Raw genomic sequence first — 20,193 nt, 5'->3', positions numbered from 1 at the left:
AGGTTCTAATTTAGATTAGTAACTTATTAATTATATAGATTAAATACTTACTAGATTTTAGATAGATTAGGTTAAATAATTAAAAAATTAGGGATATAGGAATAAGAAAGTTAGTAGATAGAGAGCTAGTTATAGGTAGGCTAAGAATAGGGGTCTATACCCTAGGAATAAGAAGTAAAGGTAAAGGTAGAGGTAAAGGTAGATTTATTTTGTAAGAGCTTTTCTTTAATAAGGGATCTAAACCTAATCCTAAGGATAGGGACTATCCTTTCTCTATAGGAGGGGGTAGTATAATAATAAGGTAGAATTACCTGCTTATTATTCTATACTAAGTTAGGCCTAATAAAGGCCTAACTTACTAATATATATAGAGAATAGCTTGCCTATAGTTAGGATAGGTATATTCTTCTTATCCTTTTATACAAGACCTATAGGTGTAGGAATCTTATCCTTTTCTATATAGACGCGCACTCCCATATGCCTTTAAGTCGTATAGGATACCTTTTGGATGCCCTACCTACCTAAGTCGTTACACCCCTAGCGTACCATTCTATAGTAAACAATTTTTTACCGTAGTGATACTATTACTAGCTAGGATAATGTTCTTCTTATAATATAATAATACAGGTAGGTAGGGTATCTAAAAGGTATCCTATATAACTTAAAGGTATATAGGAGTGCGCGTCTATATAGAAAAGGATAAGATTCCTACACCTATAGGTCTTGTATAAAAGGACAAGAAGAACATACCTATCCTAATATAGGCGAGCTGCTCTATATATATATTAGTAAGTTAGGCCTTTATTAGGCGTATGCAAGCGCCGCTCGATTAACTTAACGCAGCCCATACACAGCTAGCCATAAGAGGTCCCTTGACAGAGCACGGACCAGCTGAAAAGCCAACGAACAACAAAAGTTGAAACTAATGCAATACTGCAACTTCTGTTCACCGGCTCGTCAATGCTTTGAACATCAAACCCTTCACTGAACTTGACTCAATCGTATGGCAGCATATCATCGTCACAAGTTCAATACTAACTGTACCAGAGCATGGAAGTGTGCGAACAAAATGAGGCATATGTCGAGAAAGATGGAGAGCTCACGTTCTCCCATACCAAGGTCATACTCAGGAAGGATGGTCAGTACTACTACGCCACCACCCACCGGCGTTATGACTCCGCCGCCGATATCGATCTAGCTGAGCTTCCGCTTGAATCAATTCCAACTTGGCAGATTTGGCCACCATTCCCACACAACTTTACACACGCTCCCGAAGCGTCGCTTCGAAGTTGCCACATCAAAGAACCGAGTTTGATACACTACGGCGACACAAAAGCTTCAACCGATATGGCTAGGCTTCTTTTAGACGAGGCTGAAGTGTGCGAGGCCCTGAGGACGCACCCCCATCCTAATATCGCTCAGTACCTCGGATGCAGAGTGATAGATGGTAGAATAACGGGCCTTTGTTTCGTAAAGTATGGGGTGAATCTGTTCCAGTGGGTGAAGCAGGGACACGCTTGTGACATCGATGGCTGTATCAAAGGCATCAAGGACGGCATCAAACACCTCCATGATCTAGGCTTCGTTCACTGCGATGTCAATCCAACCAACATTGTTATGAATGGAGATGCACCTGTCATCATTGATTTCGATTCGTGCCGACGTATTGGGGAGCCATTAGGGCTCAAAGCGGGAACGAGAGGCTGGACAAGAGAAGACTTCACATCAGCGCAGCAGGAGGTTGACGATGACGGGGTTTTGAGGATTCAGCACTGGCTAATCCAGACGAAAAGAATGTAATGCCAACCGTTCAAGATTGAAGGCGCTCAGGACCACCAAAAGGAAGGAAATAGTACTACATGTTTTAATAAGGAGTAGGTACTTCCAAGCCATTATTTGCCCTGATGTGTACTTATAGATATGAGCCTAATAATTATCAGAGCCTGATAATCACTACAAGTTACCTGATACTGACGTACTCATAATCTATTACTGCTGGTTCGTCGGTGGAACATAGTTTCTCGAGTATTTGCAAGTCGATTGGCCACAATCATATTCCTTGTAACGGTATGTAGTTCCATCTGTGCGGGTGCCCGTCTTCCATTGGCAAGAGTTGGTAGGTTCGTTGGTAACGCCGGTTGACATGCTAGTTTGATGATTAACATGCAGACTACGAGAGGAATGCGCTGGCGTACCTTGGTAGATATAAAGTGTTGAAATTTCTCAGGATGTACTGGGTTAAAGAGATCTCTCTTCGTTGAATGCTTCCATGGAATTAAGAGATGCTTTAAAGAGCTCCGCGTAGGTGCACACGCATTGTTGATGCCAAGTAGCCCCCAGGGTGGAAGCCGCTGTCTCGTAACATTGCACACAGATAACGTGTTCAAGTGGAAATATGACGTAAAATCTGCGATGGATAAGAAGCTTACCCATCCTATAGGTTGAAAGCGCCAGCCTTGGCGGCGCGTAAAGGCGGGTGTGTAGTCTTCTGAGTACTTCACTGCGCGATCTTTTTATCTTTTATAAACTACTTTATATACTCTACTAATAGGTCTATTATAAACTACTTTATTTACTCTACTAATAGGTCTATAGTAAACTACACTATATTAATACTATAAAAAAGTAAACTACTACTTTAAACCTATTTATAGGTATACATAAGGTTAGTTTACACCTATATAGTAAACCCCTAGCGTACTATTCTACAGTAAACAATTTTTTACTGTAGTGTATATGTACCCCAAGTGATAGTAACAAGTAAATGTTTCACAGGAACCCAGCCGAATTTGCGTTTGTTGGTGAAAATTGGTCATTGTTTCCACAAAGGTGTATTTACAGCCCCATTAGGATCCAGCTATGATCTGTTTATCAAGCTAGTATGTATTGCGCGTGAGACTCACGTAAATATAGATCAAATTCTAGGTATTTAATCCTTTCTATAGTATTCACTAAAATTTGCAAATATTCAGAGCTCCTACGTTGCTCCCCGCGACGCTAACACAAACGCACGTGGTAAAGGTTTCACCGCTGCCCAAGGTGCGCTATGCCTCTTCCGACATCATACAAACAATCGGGGGAAGCTGCGGTTTTGTGCGCCTCACTACCATTTCATTGAGTGTGTTGTACGTGAATTTTTCCAGTCGACTACACAACAAAGCCACCGTAGTCAACACTGGCACCTTTTGCAGCCCTGGTCTGGTTCCGTCCTAACAATAGCCTATAGGCGGTCCAACAACAGTCTGTTGACACTGCAGCAAAACCAACTCAATATCGTCTACAATGGAAATACCCCCACTTCAACCGCAACCTCTTTCGGCACGAAGTAAAATACTGCTCAAGAAGCTGAGAGCCACTCTCAAGTCCCGAAACCTACTTCATCTTCTCGACTCGCTCCCGTCCCCAATGGATATTTCCATGAAGCGTACGAACCTGAGGGGCAAGAGTGCAATCCAAGTCTGGCTTGGATCTCGTCCGCAATCCAACGGCACGCTAGTCCCTGTCTATGGCATCGTCATCACTGATAACAAGGACGAGAGTCCGCATGTTCGGTTCGGTTATGAATCACCAGGCTTCAAGCAGCTTCAACCGCGCTCCGCTTGCTACATGGTTCGCAAGGCTGGAGCTTTTGTCTTGCCTTTTCGATTCCTGCAGTACGACCCCACGCCTGAGGATACAAAGGGTGGTGGCGATATGCTCTGCGCTTTGGTCTGGTATTATGTTTTGATCGCTGGCCATGGCGACCACGCTCTACATTGGCCTTTGTTTGAGAAGAGTCTGGGGCGGGCTGTTAAACATATAGATGCATATTATGAGTATCATGAATGGATTAACAAGCAGCCTGTCGCACCCGGCATCGTTACAGCTGCGGGCATCCTCAACAGGGAGGGTCAGCCAATCACGTCAATCAAGTCATCTACATCTTTAGGCACCAGAGTCCCTCGGGCCCCATTAGTACTCAAGATAAAGAATCTATGACTTGCTATCAGCAAAGCATCACAAGTTTCCCAGACAGTCAGCACTACAGTGATGCAAAAGAGCACTGTTCTAGCTAATCGCCGGGCTGCACACTCCCATTCTCTCACTACCGGCACACACGGCACCACTAACTCAAGCTACAACCCGCGAATCCGCGCACAAGACCTATCTTCCACCAAGCCAAACAAGCACCTACAGCACTCCAAATACTCCAACATAATCGATCTCCGCAGCGACATCGACAGCCAAGACAATCCACACGCGACAAAAGTTACAAGCACACAAATTCCTCGTCGTACACAGGGACCCACAGTGCCTGTCACCCGAACCAGCGATATGCAGCGCAATGCGATCAGTGGCAAGCGCAAAGGAATACGCGCAGTCGAGTCTGATACTGACGAGGAAATGTTGGAGGTGTCCCATGCTGAGTGGAAGAGGGCTTCTGAGCGACGATCGGCAGCGAAGAAGATGGAGACAGGAGAGAGGGAGTAGGAGGGAGGGGAGCTAGTCTCAAGTGGTATTGTCATCATCTTTTTATGTATGTTTGGGGGGGGGGGGGCAGGGTGACGTGTAGTATTAATGGATACGTGGGACCAGAGCCAAAAAAAAACTATTCGATCAATGGTATATTTTACCTGGTGATTGATCATGTAATTGCTCGTTGGTGATGTCGTTGTATGAAACTTCTTCTTGGCCTTAAAGTAAGTCATCGTGGCCACGGTGTAGCAGCATCGTGTACGAAAGTGAGGACAACAAAAGTGGTGATGAGTTAATTACAAAGCTGGCAGTGATTGCAAATACAGCCAAGTATTTCTTCGACAGGAAGGAACTGAAGCCGGCCTGTAAAAAGAACTTGCACAATTGCGTATGATATTGCAACCTGATAGCTACCGATGACATCGAAGGAGTTCGCATTTATTCTTTTTCTTTAAAACCTCTCCCGTCTCAATTTAGAAAACTACACTTCATGCACATTACAAGATAACTATGCTAACAACCATGATACACACTCAGTCTTTGAGAGTCAATCACATATGGAACAGTTTATCTCTTCTCCAAGATCTACCATAGCTGGCACGTCGGCTCCTTGACCTTGCACTGAAAGCTCTCTCTGAATTCACGGCTGTTTGCCATTGTCCCCAATATCCTGGCCCATTTGGGCGCGTGGGGGTCCGTGTAAATGCGATTAATAGCTGTGTCCTTCCTTGTCTTCCCACACCACCAGTTAGAGTAGCTGACGAAGAAGAGTTGATCTTGTGTAAAATGATCTAGTCCAGGTAGATCCTTGTTGGGCTTCTCAGCAGCGCGACGCTTCCAGGCTTGGAATGATGCAGACAGTCCTCCTGCGTCGGCGATGTTCTCGCCAAGCGTAAGACGACCGTTCACATGGAGTGGCTTATCATCTGGCCCTGGGACAGTGAAATTTCCATATTGGCTGACGAAGCAGTCCGTCTTCTCCTTGAATGCTTTGATGGTTGACTCCGACCACCAGTCTGTGTAGTTGCCGTTCTGATCGTAGTGGCGGCCTGTGGAATCGAATGCGTGGCTCAATTCATGGCCAGCAACGGAGCCGAACGCGCCATACGACATGTAAGCAGGAACGTCAACGTCGAAGACTGGGAATTGCATAATGCCAGCCGGGAAAACGATCTCGTTGCCGGGGGGGTTGTAATATGCGTTGACAGTCGGCACGGTCATGTCCCATTGGTCGCGATCAACAGGCTTGCCCAGAGCTGACCACTCTTCATCTATACCAAAACGGCGCATAGCAAGAGCGTTTCGGAAGAACGCGTCGGAAGATACATTAACAGACTCGTAGTAGTTCTCAAGTGTGGGAGGATCCATAATGTCAGGACTCTTGGTCGGGTAACCAATCTTCTGGACAATATTATGAACCTTTTCAACAGCCTTCTTCGTCGTATCGTCGTCCATCCAGTCAGCAGCATTGAGCTTCTTGGTGAATTCTGTCTTGATGTCGGTAATGATAGTGTCGCCGAAGTCCTTCGCCTCAGCAGAAAAGGCCTTTTCAACAAAGAATCGACTGAGGATCCAGCCCAAGCCACCATCGACGTGACTAACGCATGTGCGCCATCTTTCAGGGGCGGAATCAGGATCCTACACCATTTAGTCATATTCTGGTAATCAAGCAGTTACATTAACAAACCTTGCCAGCGAGCACATTAACAAAGCGCCGATAAGGCTTGATAGCATCCGCATCAATGTAAGTAGAGAGTGATTGAATCGCCTTCCATAGGAAGTAGCTTTGCAATACATCGTCTTCGGTAGTAGCGAGGATAACAGAGAGCTGCTTGAGATAGTCCGGTGTCATGACAATAACGCGCCCTACTTTGGTATGCTCAGGCGCTTGACCTTCGATCAGCGCTTTCAACTCGATCTCTGGAGCGATTGCGGCAGCTTCCTCGATGAGCATTGGGTTGTAGTATTTCTTGCCAAACGTCAATGTGTGTCCTGGAAATGACGGAGGTGTAGAGCTTACCGTCACATCTTCACGATCTTCCTGACTAGGAGATGCTGCAGCAAGTGTCTTCTCGAAATCAACAACCTTTGCAAACACGTCCTTTTTCTGGTCCGGGAACAAAGCACTGAGAACCTCCACAGCCACGCCGCGGTACTTCTCAACGAGGTCCTTGTCCTCATAGCGCTCCTTTGATGGTAGGCCAAAACTCCAGGGAGCGCTGACAGATACAACAACGGTATCAGGATCAGTATCATCTGCACCAGTACCTGTAGTCACAAGACCTGTCACTCCGTATTTGGCCAATAGGAGCACGGCATCTTTGATAGCATGGGAGTTGTCTGTGTGTGCAGGGAAGGCCTGCTTGATCTCGTCAAGAAGTTTCAAAAGAGGCTCGGTTCCTAGGCTCTTGATCTTGTCCTCATCCATACAGGCATCATAAGCGGCCTTCATCTTATCGAAGTTCACCTCATCTGCAGACTTCGAAGTCACTTGCAGCTGCATCGGCGAGAAATACGAATGCTGAGACACGCGAATTAGCATACATGATAGCAATGCTGAACAAACAGGTACAATTCTTACATCGGAGTCTTTAGGGTAAGGTGCTTCAAGGATATGACGAAGCAACATCTGTGAATTCTCAGACATGATGGTACCGGTGAATGCATCGCCCTGATCAGCTCTGAGGTCATGACGGTCTCTCCAACCGCCGCAGACGAGCTCTTCAAAGTTATCGCATGCATCGAGCTCCTTGTACTCTGGTGAGAGATTATAAAGAATCTCTGAAGCTGCGTGTACGCAGGCAGGCGTCAGACAGAGCTCGGCCTTGGTATCCTCTGCGGCATCGTTGCCAGCTGTCATTCGTGTCAGTTGGCAATACCCTGTTGCACTGAGGAAAACTCACGTTGAGGAGCACTGTGATATACAAGATATGTAGCTGCTGCAAGAATAAATAGTTTTCCAGCAGCTCGACCTTTGCTACAGCGCTGCACGTGCCGGGGTCTGTCCGGGGTGGCGGATACCAGTACGACGAGCGGTGCTTTCTCCGACATCCTCAGGCACCGGTACCGGTATTCTTGCACAGATGACAAGGTCTTGCAGAAGATGTTACAGAATTCTCAGGGGGGGAGTGAGATGCCAGCCAGCTGAACATCGAGGTGTAGAGACGGGGAGAGGATGGGAGGAAGACAGGAAGGAAGACGATGATGGCGATAAGTGGAGATTGTCTGGGCTTGCAGCTGACAGGAGTTGGCACGGGGACGGGTCCTTGCAGCACAATGGCCCGAGCGCCGCAGGAACGAGCCGCAGCCAGCCAGCCGCCTCCCCATGCCCAGCACCGGTTGGTTACCTACGTACGGTGCTACACAACTACCATCATCAGATCACAGACGCCAACTGATGTACCCATCACTCTGTCGCAGATTGCTTTGTACCAACACTCCCAACCTCAATGGGCACTTCTAAGATTTGCAGCGCGACACAGGTGCCTTTGATGAAACACTCGCAGGGGAAAAGCATACCGGTACCGGTACCGGTGCCTACGGTAGGTATGTGATGCGCCGTCAGCCACAAAGTTCAGAGACTTGGCATCACGTTTATTCTGTCCTGCTGGTGAATACATGCATGTATTCACCAGCAGGACAGAATAACTGAATTGGGAAAAATTGGTGGTGGCATTATGGTGGCTCTAGACAACTGGACCCAGGAGTAGCTTCGGCTGTACACAAACTGGGTCAGGTCGCACCGACCTCAGTGCTGCCACGGCACCGCCGGATCGTGTAAAGCTACGACTCATCATACACCTTCTATTCTCCTGATGGGCCGGCAAGCGTCGTACCCAGCCTTGCTGGCGTTCCAAAGTTGGGTGTGCCATTCGAGTTCCAGTTGACTTTCTGCGCCATGGTGTATCGGTTACCATCACAGGCGCCAGTGCTGGTGGCTGTGGCATGATAGACGTTCCAGATCTCAGTCTCATCAGGGCTGGTGAAGAAACTGTATCCACGTTAGTCCCAAGATCCTCTCCAAAGGCTCATACGAGTTCAGAAGACTCACCCATTGTGCCCAGGGCCGTAGTTGCCATTTGCACTGGTCAAGAACGGACCCGTCTTTGTCCAGCTTCTCTCCAGACCGGGATCTCCACTGCCATCCCAGGTAAGCAGACCAAGGCTGTAATCCGGTGTCCAACAGAAGCTCGCAGAGTAGGCAAGATACGTTTTCCCTCCATGATACATCGCCGCTGGACCTTCCATCACGGGACTTCCGTTTTGCTCCCAGGACTGGGTAGGTCGAGAAAGGACCCTCGTTGCGCCAATTCTGCCAGGTGCAGTGAGAGGTGCGATGCAAAGCGATTGGAGGTTGTCAGACATGCAGGACCAGGTGAAGTAGTTGCCCCAGGTCGCGAAGCGAACAAGGGAGCCGTCAATGCCCCAGGTTGTAGTGAGCCGGGCATGGTAGCTGTAACTATCAAAGGGCGTCGCGCCACCTTTATTATGGTCAGTCTTGATGGTCTTGAAATTACGAGTGACATCATGTGCTTACCCTTGAGCACATAAGGACGCTGCAAGTCAAGATTTTCAACGCCGTTGCGGCCAGCTGTGTAGTAGATGTACCAGGCACCATCAAGAAAATGAAGCTCAGGCTATCAGGACAGTCAGTTGTGTTAATGATCTGTCAGATTCTTCTTCCACACGTACCGCCCACATGTTACAGCATCTGTCCGGGTTCGCGTCTGTCCAGACGGTCCTCGTTTCACCAGTCTTTAGTCCACCCAAAGTCCTGGCTCTTGTAATCCTCAAGTCAGTCCAGGTAGTGGTCATCATGTAATAGTAACCACCAGTGTATGCAATATGAGGATCTGATCCATCTCTTGCCTTGAGTGGATTGGTGAAGCTTGCTGCGCTGACCAGCGACGATAGTGCAAGCACGCACGCACTGACCGTCTGTAGAAACCTCATCTTGAAGGCAATTGAACCAGATGAAAATGATGCCCCATGGGGAAGCGATGTCTATAGAGGATTTTATGTCACACATGAGATAGTACTATGACTCGTGACCGGCCAGCAAGCCCAAACACGGCTTGATCGCCGTCGCCTGGAGCTCCAAGCTAGTACGGACATTCGAAGATAATTTTGCCATGGCGGACAATACCAAGAGATATTGATTGAAAAAACCTGGGGTACTTCACGTTACACGGGGTCGGTGCCGAACACACGTAGGCCGATAGCTTCACTGTCGGTGCGGTTGATTATTTACCGTTATGATTGGTGCAAATTAACCTGGTGCTGGTCAATCCCCACATCGGGGAACTCGCCGCCTAAACACTCGCTACCTAACATCTAGGATCTAGACGAACATACTGTACAGCCCTGGCAAGGCCGGAAATTGTTGTAATGTTAGAGCAAGGCACGAAAGGCCACGGAATCTCAGGTACCCGACCGCACCGGTATGGTCGCCTGTGTAGGATGTAGGTAAAGTGCAATGGGAAAGCTATGGGATACCATGGAGGCATGAAATTCGGAAATATTATTCATTCATCATTCAGGCCGGGGGAATACCGGTACCTACCGTATACCTAATTCAACTCCTAACAAACTAGGTCTTATCCATTTACACTTGCGCTCTTGGGCATGCCAATACCGACAGCTGCAGTTGCGCCCGCATCTACTGGGAGGATGGCCCCTGTAATCCACCGCGCGTGATCACTCGCTAGAAAGGTGACGGCACAAGCAGCATCCCATCCGTTGCCCTCCGTTCCAAGAAGACTTCGCTTCTTTCGTGCTTCACGAGCCTCTTCACTCATACCGCCGGCGTACATCATCGGCGTGTATAGCATCTATGTGCAAAGTCAGCGAAGACGTGAACATGGTAGGATGGATACACACCCCTGGGCACACGCAATTCACCCTGATTCCATCAGCAGCGTGGTGTGCAGCCATCGCTCTTGTCATGTTGACCACTGCACCCTTACTTGTGGGATAGAGCAGGTGCGGAGTGCCACCTTTCAACCCAGCAACAGAACCCATATTGACAATGCTGCCTTTGACTTCACCCTCGTTCTTTTGCATAGCTGGTATACAATATTTCGCCATCTGCACCATACTGCTCACGTTGATCTCGAGACCCTTTGTCCAAGCCACCATGTCGACATCAACTGCTGTGCCGGGCGCACCTCCGATGCCCACATTGTTTACCAAGATGTCTACCCTACCAAACTCTTTCAAGGCTGTTTCGACTACAGCCTCGCAGTCCGCACATTTGGTGACGTCGGCTACGCAAGCAATGGCTTTACCGGTACCAGAGTGGGGCTTCGATGCTGACATGTCTGCGGTTTTCTGTGCCCATTCGAGGTTGAGATCCAGACAAACAACATGACAGCCTTCGTCAGCCAGCATGATGGATATGGCGTGACCGTTTCCAATTCCGTCGCCGTGGCATCCTGCTCCTGTGACAATTGCAACCTTGCCTTTCAGGCCGCGAGAAGGTGGTTCGCACGTATTGTTGGCCATTGTAGAAGAATCGCTGGAATATGGATGGTGACGTACTTGATAGTGTCGAATGGGAAATATACCCTAGTGTGAGAGATGGACCGGATTACTAACGAGAACAGAATCTCATTTTGATTGCAGTTTTGCCTTCTACATGGTCAGTATTAGTCTTGCCAATGGTTTGTACATTCACCGTTTCGGCGGATCACTTGCAGAGAGTAACGGCATGCCTTTTTAGGTAAAGCCGATTGGAGAAACTCACCAACTGGGGAAGGCGTGGACATGAACCTCGGCACTGCTACCTTTCATCCTTGAGACACATCCCCGTCGGTACAAGACTCATCCCATTCCAATAGTGTGTAAATCTGACATTCACGAGGATAGCTCAGGTCAATTTGTTTCTATGTCGTGAAGAGGTAGAAAGATAGTCGCACGTACAGATCAGATGGACGTCGATTGGGACCGTCGAATTTCTCTACACAATTGTCATCACTACACTATGCATTTTACCACAACAACGCGATTCTTCCCTGAACTTTCCCCGCTTCCAGGTCTTTTATCACAGTTGGAAGATCTGGAGGGTTGTCATCCGTAACCATGGGGTTCAAGACACCTTGAGCTATTAATTCCAAGACATCTCTTAGATCTCCGACTTGACCACCATAAGAGAAGATGACGTCTAGTCGTTTGCGTATACACAGCTTCATGTGCACTGTATTTTCATGGTTTAGGGTCCCAACGCAGAGCATACGGCCTGCTTGGCGTACTGTACTTGATCAGCATAATCAATTCACAGTTGGAATTACAAAAGAGTATTTAGGCTTACTGATATGTTGCGCGTCACTGAACGTTTGCGCCGTACCAACAAAGTCGGCAGTTACGCTAACCTTTCCCGTCCAGCCATGCTCCTGAACCCATTCTATGATATTCTTTCCAACAGGGACAACATCTTCGCTCGAAACTCCAATCTTCATGGCTTCGTCGAGGTTCTCTTGCTTCACATCGCTTACGAACACCCTTGCGCCGATCGCCTTGATAATCTGCAACGCATTGAATCCCAGTCCTCCGAGACCGAACAGAAATACAGTATCTTTTGCTGTGATTTGTCCTCTCCTGTGGATAGCGTGGTATGCAGTCGTAACAGCGTCCGTAGCCACAGCGGCCTGACTAGGCGTCACGCCTTGTGGTACATGCACCGCGCCTCGAACATCGATTACACAATACTCTGCAAAGTAGCCATCCATGCCGATACCACTCCGATAACAAGTCACACACAGTTGTGGTAGATTGTTCCCGCATTCTTCACAGTCATCAGATCTGCAACCTGAAATCGCGAGCATCGCAATGACATCGCCGACGGAAAATCCAGAATCGCCGGGCACGGAAGATCCAAGTTCAACAATGCGACCGCACCCTTCATGTCCAAGTGTGAACTTCTCTTTGAACCACGAGGGCTGGTTCTCGTTGATCAGGAGGTTGTGATCAGAGCGGCATACGCCGGTTGCAATGAGTTTGACAAGGAGACCTGTGGAATGGGGCCTTGGGACGGGGACTTCTTCCCAAACCTTCATTCTGTCAGATTGAATACATAGAAAGTAATTCATGCGCTATCCTAAAGCCACACAGTTGCTTTATTACGCACAAAGCATGAACAGGATATGCACTGACAGGTTCCATATTTCCTCGATGCTTTCTCCACGCCCACATAGTCTTGGGGTGCTCCATTTGGTTTCCAGACATTATATCTGCAATAAGAATGGTTGCCGACTGTGCTTTTGATGGAATGAGTTGTCAAGTTAGAAGATTTGTAAGGCAAGGACCGATGAGATTCTAGAAGCGTACCACGCCTCTGGAGCAATCACAGCCAATAGGAAGAATACATACAGGGTTTCGCCGGCGTATAAATGCGGGGTAGACATAGCGAGTAAACATCCTAAGAGTTGTGCTTCATTTATATGTCTGGACTATGACAGCAAATTGATACGCAACGATTGCTACCTTGTTGATCGCAAACTATGCCGAGTTTCACAATGATGCAAACGCGAACTACATGTACCGACGAGATCAACATACGCGAAAAGCGAATTTGGTATCAGATCTTGACCCTTCAAAGTGTATTTCTGTACGTAGGAAAGGGGTAGACTATAAGCTCTTTACTAGGCGAAAGTCAGTGTAGCCTTTTGCCTTCACGTCGTCACACCTCTGTCGGTACCCTGGTGCTGAACCATTGTACCTTGCAATGCTTCTCTTTTGTTTACCTGCAACATTCCTGTTAACACCTGTCATCCAACTGTCGACCTCATTTATAAGCAGGCCAACGGCACATTCATGCACGTGTTTTGTCCATGCCTTTTTGCCTTCTTCCGTTGCTTCTATGACTATGATGTTGTGGTCGACGGTATACTTGATACAGTCCGCTACCCATCCCACGGCGTACTCTATCGATCGAGGAATATTGCCGAACATTTGATGTGGACCCATGATCACTGGATGATATTAGCCATGTCTCCTCACATTGGAGCATCATCACATTAAACTCACTGAACATATTTGGGAAGCCATGGTTCGTTAATCCCAAGTAGGTCTGGATGCCATTTGCCCATTCATCCGTGAGCGTCTTGCCTCCAATTCCACGGAAGTCAACTTTGCTGAAGGAACCAGTAACAGCATCAAATCCAGTGGCGTATATAATGACATCAAACTCAAAATCTTGCTCCTTTGTCTTGATCCCCTTCTCGTGAATACACTCGATGGGGTTTTCGTTGATGTCGACGAGGGTAACGTTGGGTTGGTTGTACGCCTCATAGTATCCGCCTTCAAGGGGTACTCTCCGAGTGCCAAAGCCGTGATTCTTTGGGATGAGTTTCTCCGCAACGATCGGGTCGTTAACGCGCTGGCGAATTTTGTTGGCGATAAATTTCGAGAACAGCTCATTTGCAGCTTTGTTGGTATTTATATCCCAAAAGTTTCCCAACCACTTTGAAAAGCCAGGTTGGGAGTAAAGCTCCTCCCAATGTCTCTCGCGTTCTTCTTCCTCGACATCGAAAACTGATCTGGTATCGGCCTTGTGAATAAAGCACGAATATGATTCCAGGCACTTTTTGAATATTGTGGGGTAGTTTTTTCTGATTTCCTCCATGTCTTCAGACGATATTTTGGTGTTGCGTAGAGGTGCCGTCCAGTTTGGCGTCCGTTGGAATACCGTCAAGCTTCCAACAGTTTTTTTGATTTCTTGGATTGTCTGAATTGCAGTTGCACCCGTCCCAATAATGCCGACTCGCTTTCCTTTGATGGCATCTTCGCCGTTCTTTGGCCAACGAGACGTGTGGAATCCATCACCTTTAAAATCATTCACTCCCAGAATGTTCGGAAGAGTCGGCTGGTTCAAGATTCCCATAGCGGAGATGATGAACCGCGATGTGTAAGTCTTTCCTGACTCATCTGTAAGCAGCCATGAGCTTGAGTCTTCGCGCCAATGAGCTGAAGAGACCCGTGTGTCGAATTGCATATCTTCATGAAGCCCAAACTTTTTCGCGAAATACTGGCAGTAAGCAAGTGTCTCATTTTGTCCAGCGAAATGTTCAGTCCATTTCCATTCGTCCAGGAGAGACTGATCAAAAGAGAAGATGTAGGAATAAGACTCCGAGTCAAACCGAGCTCCAGGATAAGTATTCCTAGATAGTATGAGCAGACAGCAAAGACAATATGGAAGGTGCAGTTCTTCAAATCTAACATACCAAAACCATGTACCACCTTCACCCGAGCCTGCTTCAAGAAGTCGCACCTTGAGACCGATTTGTCGCATACGGTGTAGTGAGTACATCCCCGACTGGCCAGCACCTATGATGAGGACATCATAATCAAGCGATGCGTCTAACTTCGCCAGTCGCTCCGTCTCGCTTCCGTTCAATGGGCCGACCATGTTTGATGATTCTGCTGATCTTGGTCAAGACAGTGTCGCCGTGGCAGATAGGGGCTGTTCAATAGTCAGACAGTATATCTTCTTTCTACACCCCTGTCCGACAATTCCATCCCAGGTGGGTATTGGGCACCGACCTTCAGGGCCGCCTATCACTTCATCCCTGACCGAATCGGGGCGCTTATGATGCCAAGAAGAACTCCCCACTTTCAGGATCATGCTGTACCGGTAGCGCTACATATCTGTAATTAGGTTTAAGCCAAGCTTGGTAACGGCATTCCCAACAAAGCTAAGTTTGTGGGAGGGACCGGAGTCTATGGCTCCACTGTGTTAATGTGTTAGCACCCAAGTATCGTCTAAATATCTCTCATGTACGATCTGCTAACGGATGATATGTATAGTAGGTACTCCGTAAATGCTGTATATTTTAATTTTAGGTAACCGCCGAACGCACAGACCGTAACCGGTGCTCAAGTCATCCACAATTCACGCCACATAACCTCGATTGCTTATCAAAGTCTGAGACGTAAACCAGTGATCTTGATATAAAATGTAACAAAGTGCATACTTATATACTAAGATGTCATTGATTGATAGTTAAAGGGAGTGCAATGTTGTTTACAAAGACGCGGGGTCCCGGGCGAGGATCTCTAGCCTTTAGAAGGTAGTCGAAGGTGTTCGCCCATGGACCGTGAGTCACTGGGATTGTACGTTTGATAAGCGGCCTTGGAACGGGCCAAGGGCGACCAGAATGAATATAGGTAATAGTAGTTGTGCTTGGAGTGAAACTAAGTAGATTGTGATGCGCAAGGAACGCCTCAAAGAATACCTTGACTCTTCCAATACACTTCTAGATCTCGAAAGAAAGCCCACTTGAGCGATCTTCCCCATTCTCTTTCTTTCCAGTCGTTTAAGGTCTTAGGAAAATGGTCAACACCATCTCGCACAGTCGAATCATGTGCGATGATAACAAAGATTCGCTCATCTGCATCAAGTTCCTGCAGCCAAGTGGCCGTGTTACGAGCAACAGGAATATCATGGCCAAACGTAATGTCATACAAAGAATCGACAGAGCTCCTGGCTCGTGCTCTCTGCAGCTCCGCAAAAGCCGTGCCTGGGCAGAGTGGAAAGGCTGCTTCGGCAATACATGGATGCGGTGATATCGTTTCGGGAACAGGTAGATGTTTTGATGGTCTGAAGATGCCAGCATAGTGGCAGATATCGCCCCCCAGTAGCACAAATGTATCTTCAGACCCCGTAGTCGTTCGAGCCAGTCCGCAAAGATGTCCAATTGCATGACCAGGACTGTCTAGCAGGTAGAAACTGCCATCACCGAAGTAATCAAAAGCAGGAAACTGGCCAATCTTGAGTTCCGTATTGAATGCTACTTCACGAAGCTTCCTATCTTCGTAGTCGCTTTCGCGGATCGGTGAATCTGGATTGGTAGGGTATCCCGGAAGCATTGCATTTTTGAATCCTGGCCCAACTACGAGATCGACACTGTGTGGGAATGATGATGGATCACCAATGTGACTATTGATACGAAATTACTGAAAAGTGGCCAAAAGGAAGGGAGTAATACTCACTCCCAATGCCAATGACTCCATACGATGGCTTCAATTGTGTTCAGATCAATGGAGTGGCTCCTCAGTATATCTACTACATTCTCTGAGACTTGAATATCATATTTGGTCGTTGGCAAATAGCTCGCGATGGGTTCTGAGTAGTTGTGATAATCTTTGCGGATCCCCAGGTCAAAAACCAACTTGCGACCAGATGGATGTTCGATCAAGAAAGAGTGAGATGGGATTGTTGTAAACGTCTCCAGTCCTGGCACTGGTGGGGCCATGAAACGGTGGATCTGTGCAGGACCAAAGTTGACTGGGTTGATAAGATAGGTCTTTACTGTGGTATTGCCCCGAGGCAGCTGAATACCGTTATTTGAATCCATGCTGGGTTGCAGATGAGATGCAGGTTTCGATCCTGGAGACATGTCGTATCGAAAGGTCTGTGTTGCTCAGCCGTTACTTGTTCAGCGTTGTCCACGAGTCGCGTCCCAGTGGATTTGCGTTCTGCAAGTGCGAGCTAGCAAGGGCCCCAACCTCTTCGCCATCCAACACTGACAACTAGTTGGATATCTATATTGTACGTGTAATCCGAAACTCCGCAGAATCCACATCGAAAAAAATCCTCCGGTAACCCTAATATGTCACTGCCTAGTGCAGAGAGAGATCGGTGTATCCCGCGCATGCTGCATGCCATACTGCAAGTCCTTACAGATCCTAGGTATCGTGGTAGATGACGAGAGAATGAATGATCTTAGGAAGGTAGATCATTGGAAGCGTTTCTCCTGATGAACCCAAGCGCGGGTAGAGGGCTACTTTGGGAGTTCCAAGCATGCATCGCTTGCTATGGTTCAGAATAATCGGCCCTTACACTGACCCACATGGCTGTCCTCAAGTTATACCTTGTCATTACGGGTACAGCTACCCGCATTCTCATCCCCATATGACGGTGTCCATCCACAGATTGCCCACCGTCCATTTAGACGCATAACATAGCAAAACTGTGAGCTAAGGATAACTGTACAAAAAGCTGATACTTCTCGATTATTCATTCCTATCATATCACATTTAGGTTCCTGACACCTCCTGGATCTGCCAAGAGTGTGTCAGCCATCATGTTGGAAAACGAAAAGCTTCAGGAGGCCTACCGGGAGTCATCCGCTTCTGATGGTAGCAATGTCAAAGCTAGCCCAGAGCTCACGTCAATTGACACTATTCATGGAGATGAAGCAGCAATGTAACTCGAGTTTGTCGTGTTTTCTAAATCTGCGCTAACAGAGCCCCAGAATTCTTGGAAGCTACACCGGTGAAGAGACCTGGACGGAGCGCGAAGAAACGCAGGTCAGACGCAGGATCGATTGGCGGCTGATGCCAATCCTCTGCGTCACCTATGGATTACAGTATTATGACAAGGCCATGCTCTCACAAGCAGTAGGTTTCGTACTGTACTCAGATTGTGGAGAACTCAGAAAGGTCTGACGAATTACCAGGCCATATTCGGATTGCGCGAAGACCTGCATTTGAAGACCGGCGACCGGTACTCCATGTCCGCAGCTATTTTCTACCTCGGATTCATCGTCGGTGCCTACCCAGCCATGTATCTCGCTCAGAGATTTCCCATTGAACGCGTAGCTTCAGGTATTGTAACAATTTGGGGCATCTGTCTCATCTTGACCGTTGTATGCCGGGATTATAAGGATATCTACGCCCAACGATTTTTCCTGGGGTTTCTAGAATCGGGTATTAGTCCCATGTTCATGGTCATCGTCGGATCATTCTACAAAAAGAACGAACAAGCATTCCGCATGGGGTAAGGATGGCCCATGCCTACGATCAATCAGCACTGGACAGACACTAACAAGTTTTAGTATTTGGTATTCTTGCACAGGTTATGTTTCCATCTTCTCGCCCCTCATCAACTATGGACTTGGCCAAGCCAAAGGCCCCCTTTCACCTTGGAAATACATGTAAGAGTGTGAAGCATACAGCAACGGTATATTTTCTGACAGACAGTTGAGGTACCACTTCGCAGGCGCTCTCACCATCGTTTGGGGTATTGCTCTCTGGTGGTTGCTTCCTCCGGACCCAGTTCGAGCTCGTGGATTTACTGAGCGACAGCGTTATATATCTGTTGCCCGTCTCCGAACCAACAATTCTGGTGTTCGTAACACACATTTCAAGGGCCAACAAGTTCTCGAGCTTCTCATGGACGAGAAGTTTTGGCTGCTGTTTGCGATAGCTTTCCTCTGCATGATTGCCAACGGCCCAATCTCAACCTTTGCGCCAATCATCATTGGGAGCTTTGGGTTCTCCCCTCTCAACTCGTTGCTTCTGGTAATGCCATCGGGTGCATATGCCGGCACAATCCAACTCTTGGTCCCGTACCTCTGCTACAAGTACACCGGTCTACGATCTTACGCAATCTTCATCTGTCAGATGGGCACTACACTAGCAGCGCTCCTACTCTGGCTGTTGCCAAGGAGCTCTAGGGGCGCGTTGCTCTTTGCTGTGTATATTCTACCGTCTGTTGGTGGAGGTTACGCGGTACTGATGGGTCTTGGATTGGCAAACACAGCTGGTTACACAAAGCGAACTGTGATGTCTTCCGGGATATACATTGGTTATTGCCTGGGCAACTTCGTCGGTCCACTGATCTTCAGGCCGCAGGATGCGCCTGGCTATAGGCTCGGCTTCATCGTCACCTCGGTCACGGCCATTGCTGCAGGTCTATTGGCGCTAGTATATCGATTCTGGTGCGTTGCTGTCAACAACAAGAGAGATCGAACTGGGGTACTCGAGGGTTTTGAGCACGCTTATGAGGATGACTCTACTGACCGCAAAAACCCTCAGTTCAGGTACATTTTGTAATGGCAAGGTGGCGGTCAGTAAAATTAGGTACTTATGTGGAGGATTTTCAAATTAACAAAAAGGGAGTTCTTGTTTGGGTGGCTTATATTAGGGTTAGGGTGGCAGTTCTGACTTGTACACGTTGTGGTGTGGTGAACGCATAAGGTTGATGCAGCCTGTCCAATTTCTTCTCAAAGCATACCGGTATTAACTTTTGTAAGTGGCATAAGTGCTCTACCTTTACCCACGAGCTGATAGAGAATTAACCACTTTATTTTGACGCAGAAAAATGCTCAGTGAGTATACTGCCGTTGTCCTCAAACTGGTGGCAACGTAGGCCGTTCCAGTACATGTACGGATATGTAGATGGAGGGTCGTGGCTAAGATCAATTTGGGCGTATGTAAGTGTGGGTCTGTTGGTTTCAGAATGCCAACCTATATGTACATCATGGCCTACGCGAATAAAGTTTCCAAGTGAAAATCCCCGCCATTTGTTCGTTGAAGACTGGTGAATCAGCCAATGCTAGCAGACCTCTATACATGGTAGTTGTGTGCTGTATTGTTGAGACAGCCATCAAACGCACTGAGCGCACAATGTATGCCGATGAGCCTATCGACATCCTATTCGAAGATAACGCGAGTTTCTTATATGATGATGTATGGTATTTGAACGGCGTTACTTTGGCGTTAGCTTCCACAAGCAATCTCGGATCACTGCGGGAACCAACATCCCGGCCCGGTTCCTGGCTTGGGTACACCCAACGAACGCCACATCAACGAAAGCGCCATCATACCATCATCAGGTTTAAAACTCAATACATACACTTTGATGACGCGGTGGGTATCGTGTGGTACTAGGCCAAGAACAGCGACACGTCTTTAGTCCTACACACCACCTTCATTCGCGTCAAGGACGGACTAACA

General features: G+C 47.7%; 9 protein-coding genes across 9 annotated transcripts; 4 read left to right on the top strand and 5 right to left on the bottom strand.

Moving 5' to 3' along the window:
- The first annotated feature begins 943 nt into the window (after positions 1-943).
- IAQ61_011738 (uncharacterized protein) lies at positions 944-2,332 on the top strand. The gene is made up of 3 exons (XM_003844257.2): positions 944-1,001; positions 1,051-1,874; positions 1,941-2,332. The coding sequence occupies exon 2, from the start codon at positions 1,051-1,053 to the stop codon at positions 1,798-1,800; it is 750 nt and encodes a 249-aa protein (XP_003844305.2). The 5' UTR covers positions 944-1,001; the 3' UTR covers positions 1,801-1,874; positions 1,941-2,332.
- A 950-nt stretch (positions 2,333-3,282) lies between these two features.
- IAQ61_011737 (uncharacterized protein) lies at positions 3,283-3,978 on the top strand (the record flags this gene model as incomplete). Its single annotated transcript, XM_066099327.1, has 1 exon — positions 3,283-3,978. The coding sequence occupies one exon, from the start codon at positions 3,283-3,285 to the stop codon at positions 3,976-3,978; it is 696 nt and encodes a 231-aa protein (XP_065950846.1).
- A 51-nt stretch (positions 3,979-4,029) lies between these two features.
- IAQ61_011736 (uncharacterized protein) lies at positions 4,030-4,470 on the top strand (the record flags this gene model as incomplete). Its single annotated transcript, XM_003844256.2, has 1 exon — positions 4,030-4,470. One exon carries the CDS (start codon positions 4,030-4,032, stop codon positions 4,468-4,470), a length of 441 nt encoding a protein of 146 aa, XP_003844304.2.
- A 570-nt stretch (positions 4,471-5,040) lies between these two features.
- Positions 5,041-7,506, bottom strand: IAQ61_011735 (uncharacterized protein; the record flags this gene model as incomplete). Its single annotated transcript, XM_066099326.1, has 5 exons — positions 5,041-6,093; positions 6,143-6,424; positions 6,476-6,976; positions 7,037-7,308; positions 7,359-7,506. 5 exons carry the CDS (start codon positions 7,504-7,506, stop codon positions 5,041-5,043), a joined length of 2,256 nt encoding a protein of 751 aa, XP_065950845.1.
- Positions 7,507-8,064: 558 nt separating this feature from the next.
- Positions 8,065-10,972, bottom strand: IAQ61_011734 (uncharacterized protein). The gene is made up of 7 exons (XM_003844253.2): positions 10,336-10,972; positions 10,065-10,286; positions 9,730-9,789; positions 9,148-9,459; positions 8,993-9,092; positions 8,507-8,936; positions 8,065-8,446 (listed from the first exon to the last, which is right to left on the bottom strand). The coding sequence occupies exons 1-7, from the start codon at positions 10,957-10,959 to the stop codon at positions 8,260-8,262; spliced, it is 1,935 nt and encodes a 644-aa protein (XP_003844301.2). The 5' UTR covers positions 10,960-10,972; the 3' UTR covers positions 8,065-8,259.
- Positions 10,973-11,444: 472 nt separating this feature from the next.
- IAQ61_011733 (uncharacterized protein) lies at positions 11,445-12,542 on the bottom strand (the record flags this gene model as incomplete). The annotated part of the gene is made up of 2 exons (XM_066099325.1): positions 11,445-11,704; positions 11,765-12,542. The coding sequence occupies 2 exons, from the start codon at positions 12,540-12,542 to the stop codon at positions 11,445-11,447; spliced, it is 1,038 nt and encodes a 345-aa protein (XP_065950844.1).
- A 538-nt stretch (positions 12,543-13,080) lies between these two features.
- On the bottom strand, positions 13,081-15,076 carry IAQ61_011732 (uncharacterized protein; the record flags this gene model as incomplete). The annotated part of the gene is made up of 5 exons (XM_066099324.1): positions 13,081-13,424; positions 13,480-14,612; positions 14,676-14,767; positions 14,817-14,914; positions 14,995-15,076. The coding sequence occupies 5 exons, from the start codon at positions 15,074-15,076 to the stop codon at positions 13,081-13,083; spliced, it is 1,749 nt and encodes a 582-aa protein (XP_065950843.1).
- A 599-nt stretch (positions 15,077-15,675) lies between these two features.
- On the bottom strand, positions 15,676-16,808 carry IAQ61_011731 (uncharacterized protein; the record flags this gene model as incomplete). Its single annotated transcript, XM_003844250.2, has 2 exons — positions 15,676-16,390; positions 16,444-16,808. 2 exons carry the CDS (start codon positions 16,806-16,808, stop codon positions 15,676-15,678), a joined length of 1,080 nt encoding a protein of 359 aa, XP_003844298.2.
- A 729-nt stretch (positions 16,809-17,537) lies between these two features.
- IAQ61_011730 (uncharacterized protein) lies at positions 17,538-19,569 on the top strand (the record flags this gene model as incomplete). The annotated part of the gene is made up of 7 exons (XM_066099323.1): positions 17,538-17,659; positions 17,709-17,853; positions 17,913-18,232; positions 18,291-18,389; positions 18,441-19,277; positions 19,467-19,485; positions 19,555-19,569. 7 exons carry the CDS (start codon positions 17,538-17,540, stop codon positions 19,567-19,569), a joined length of 1,557 nt encoding a protein of 518 aa, XP_065950842.1.
- Between the last annotated feature and the right edge of the window lie 624 nt (positions 19,570-20,193).

The sequence above is a fragment of the Plenodomus lingam genome (genome assembly GCF_022343315.1).
Source record: "Plenodomus lingam strain CAN1 chromosome Unknown scaffold_20, whole genome shotgun sequence".
NCBI classification, from domain to species: Eukaryota; Fungi; Ascomycota; class Dothideomycetes; order Pleosporales; family Leptosphaeriaceae; genus Plenodomus; species Plenodomus lingam.
Note: the sequence above shows the minus strand (reverse complement) of the source record. Positions and strands in the feature narration are given on the sequence as shown.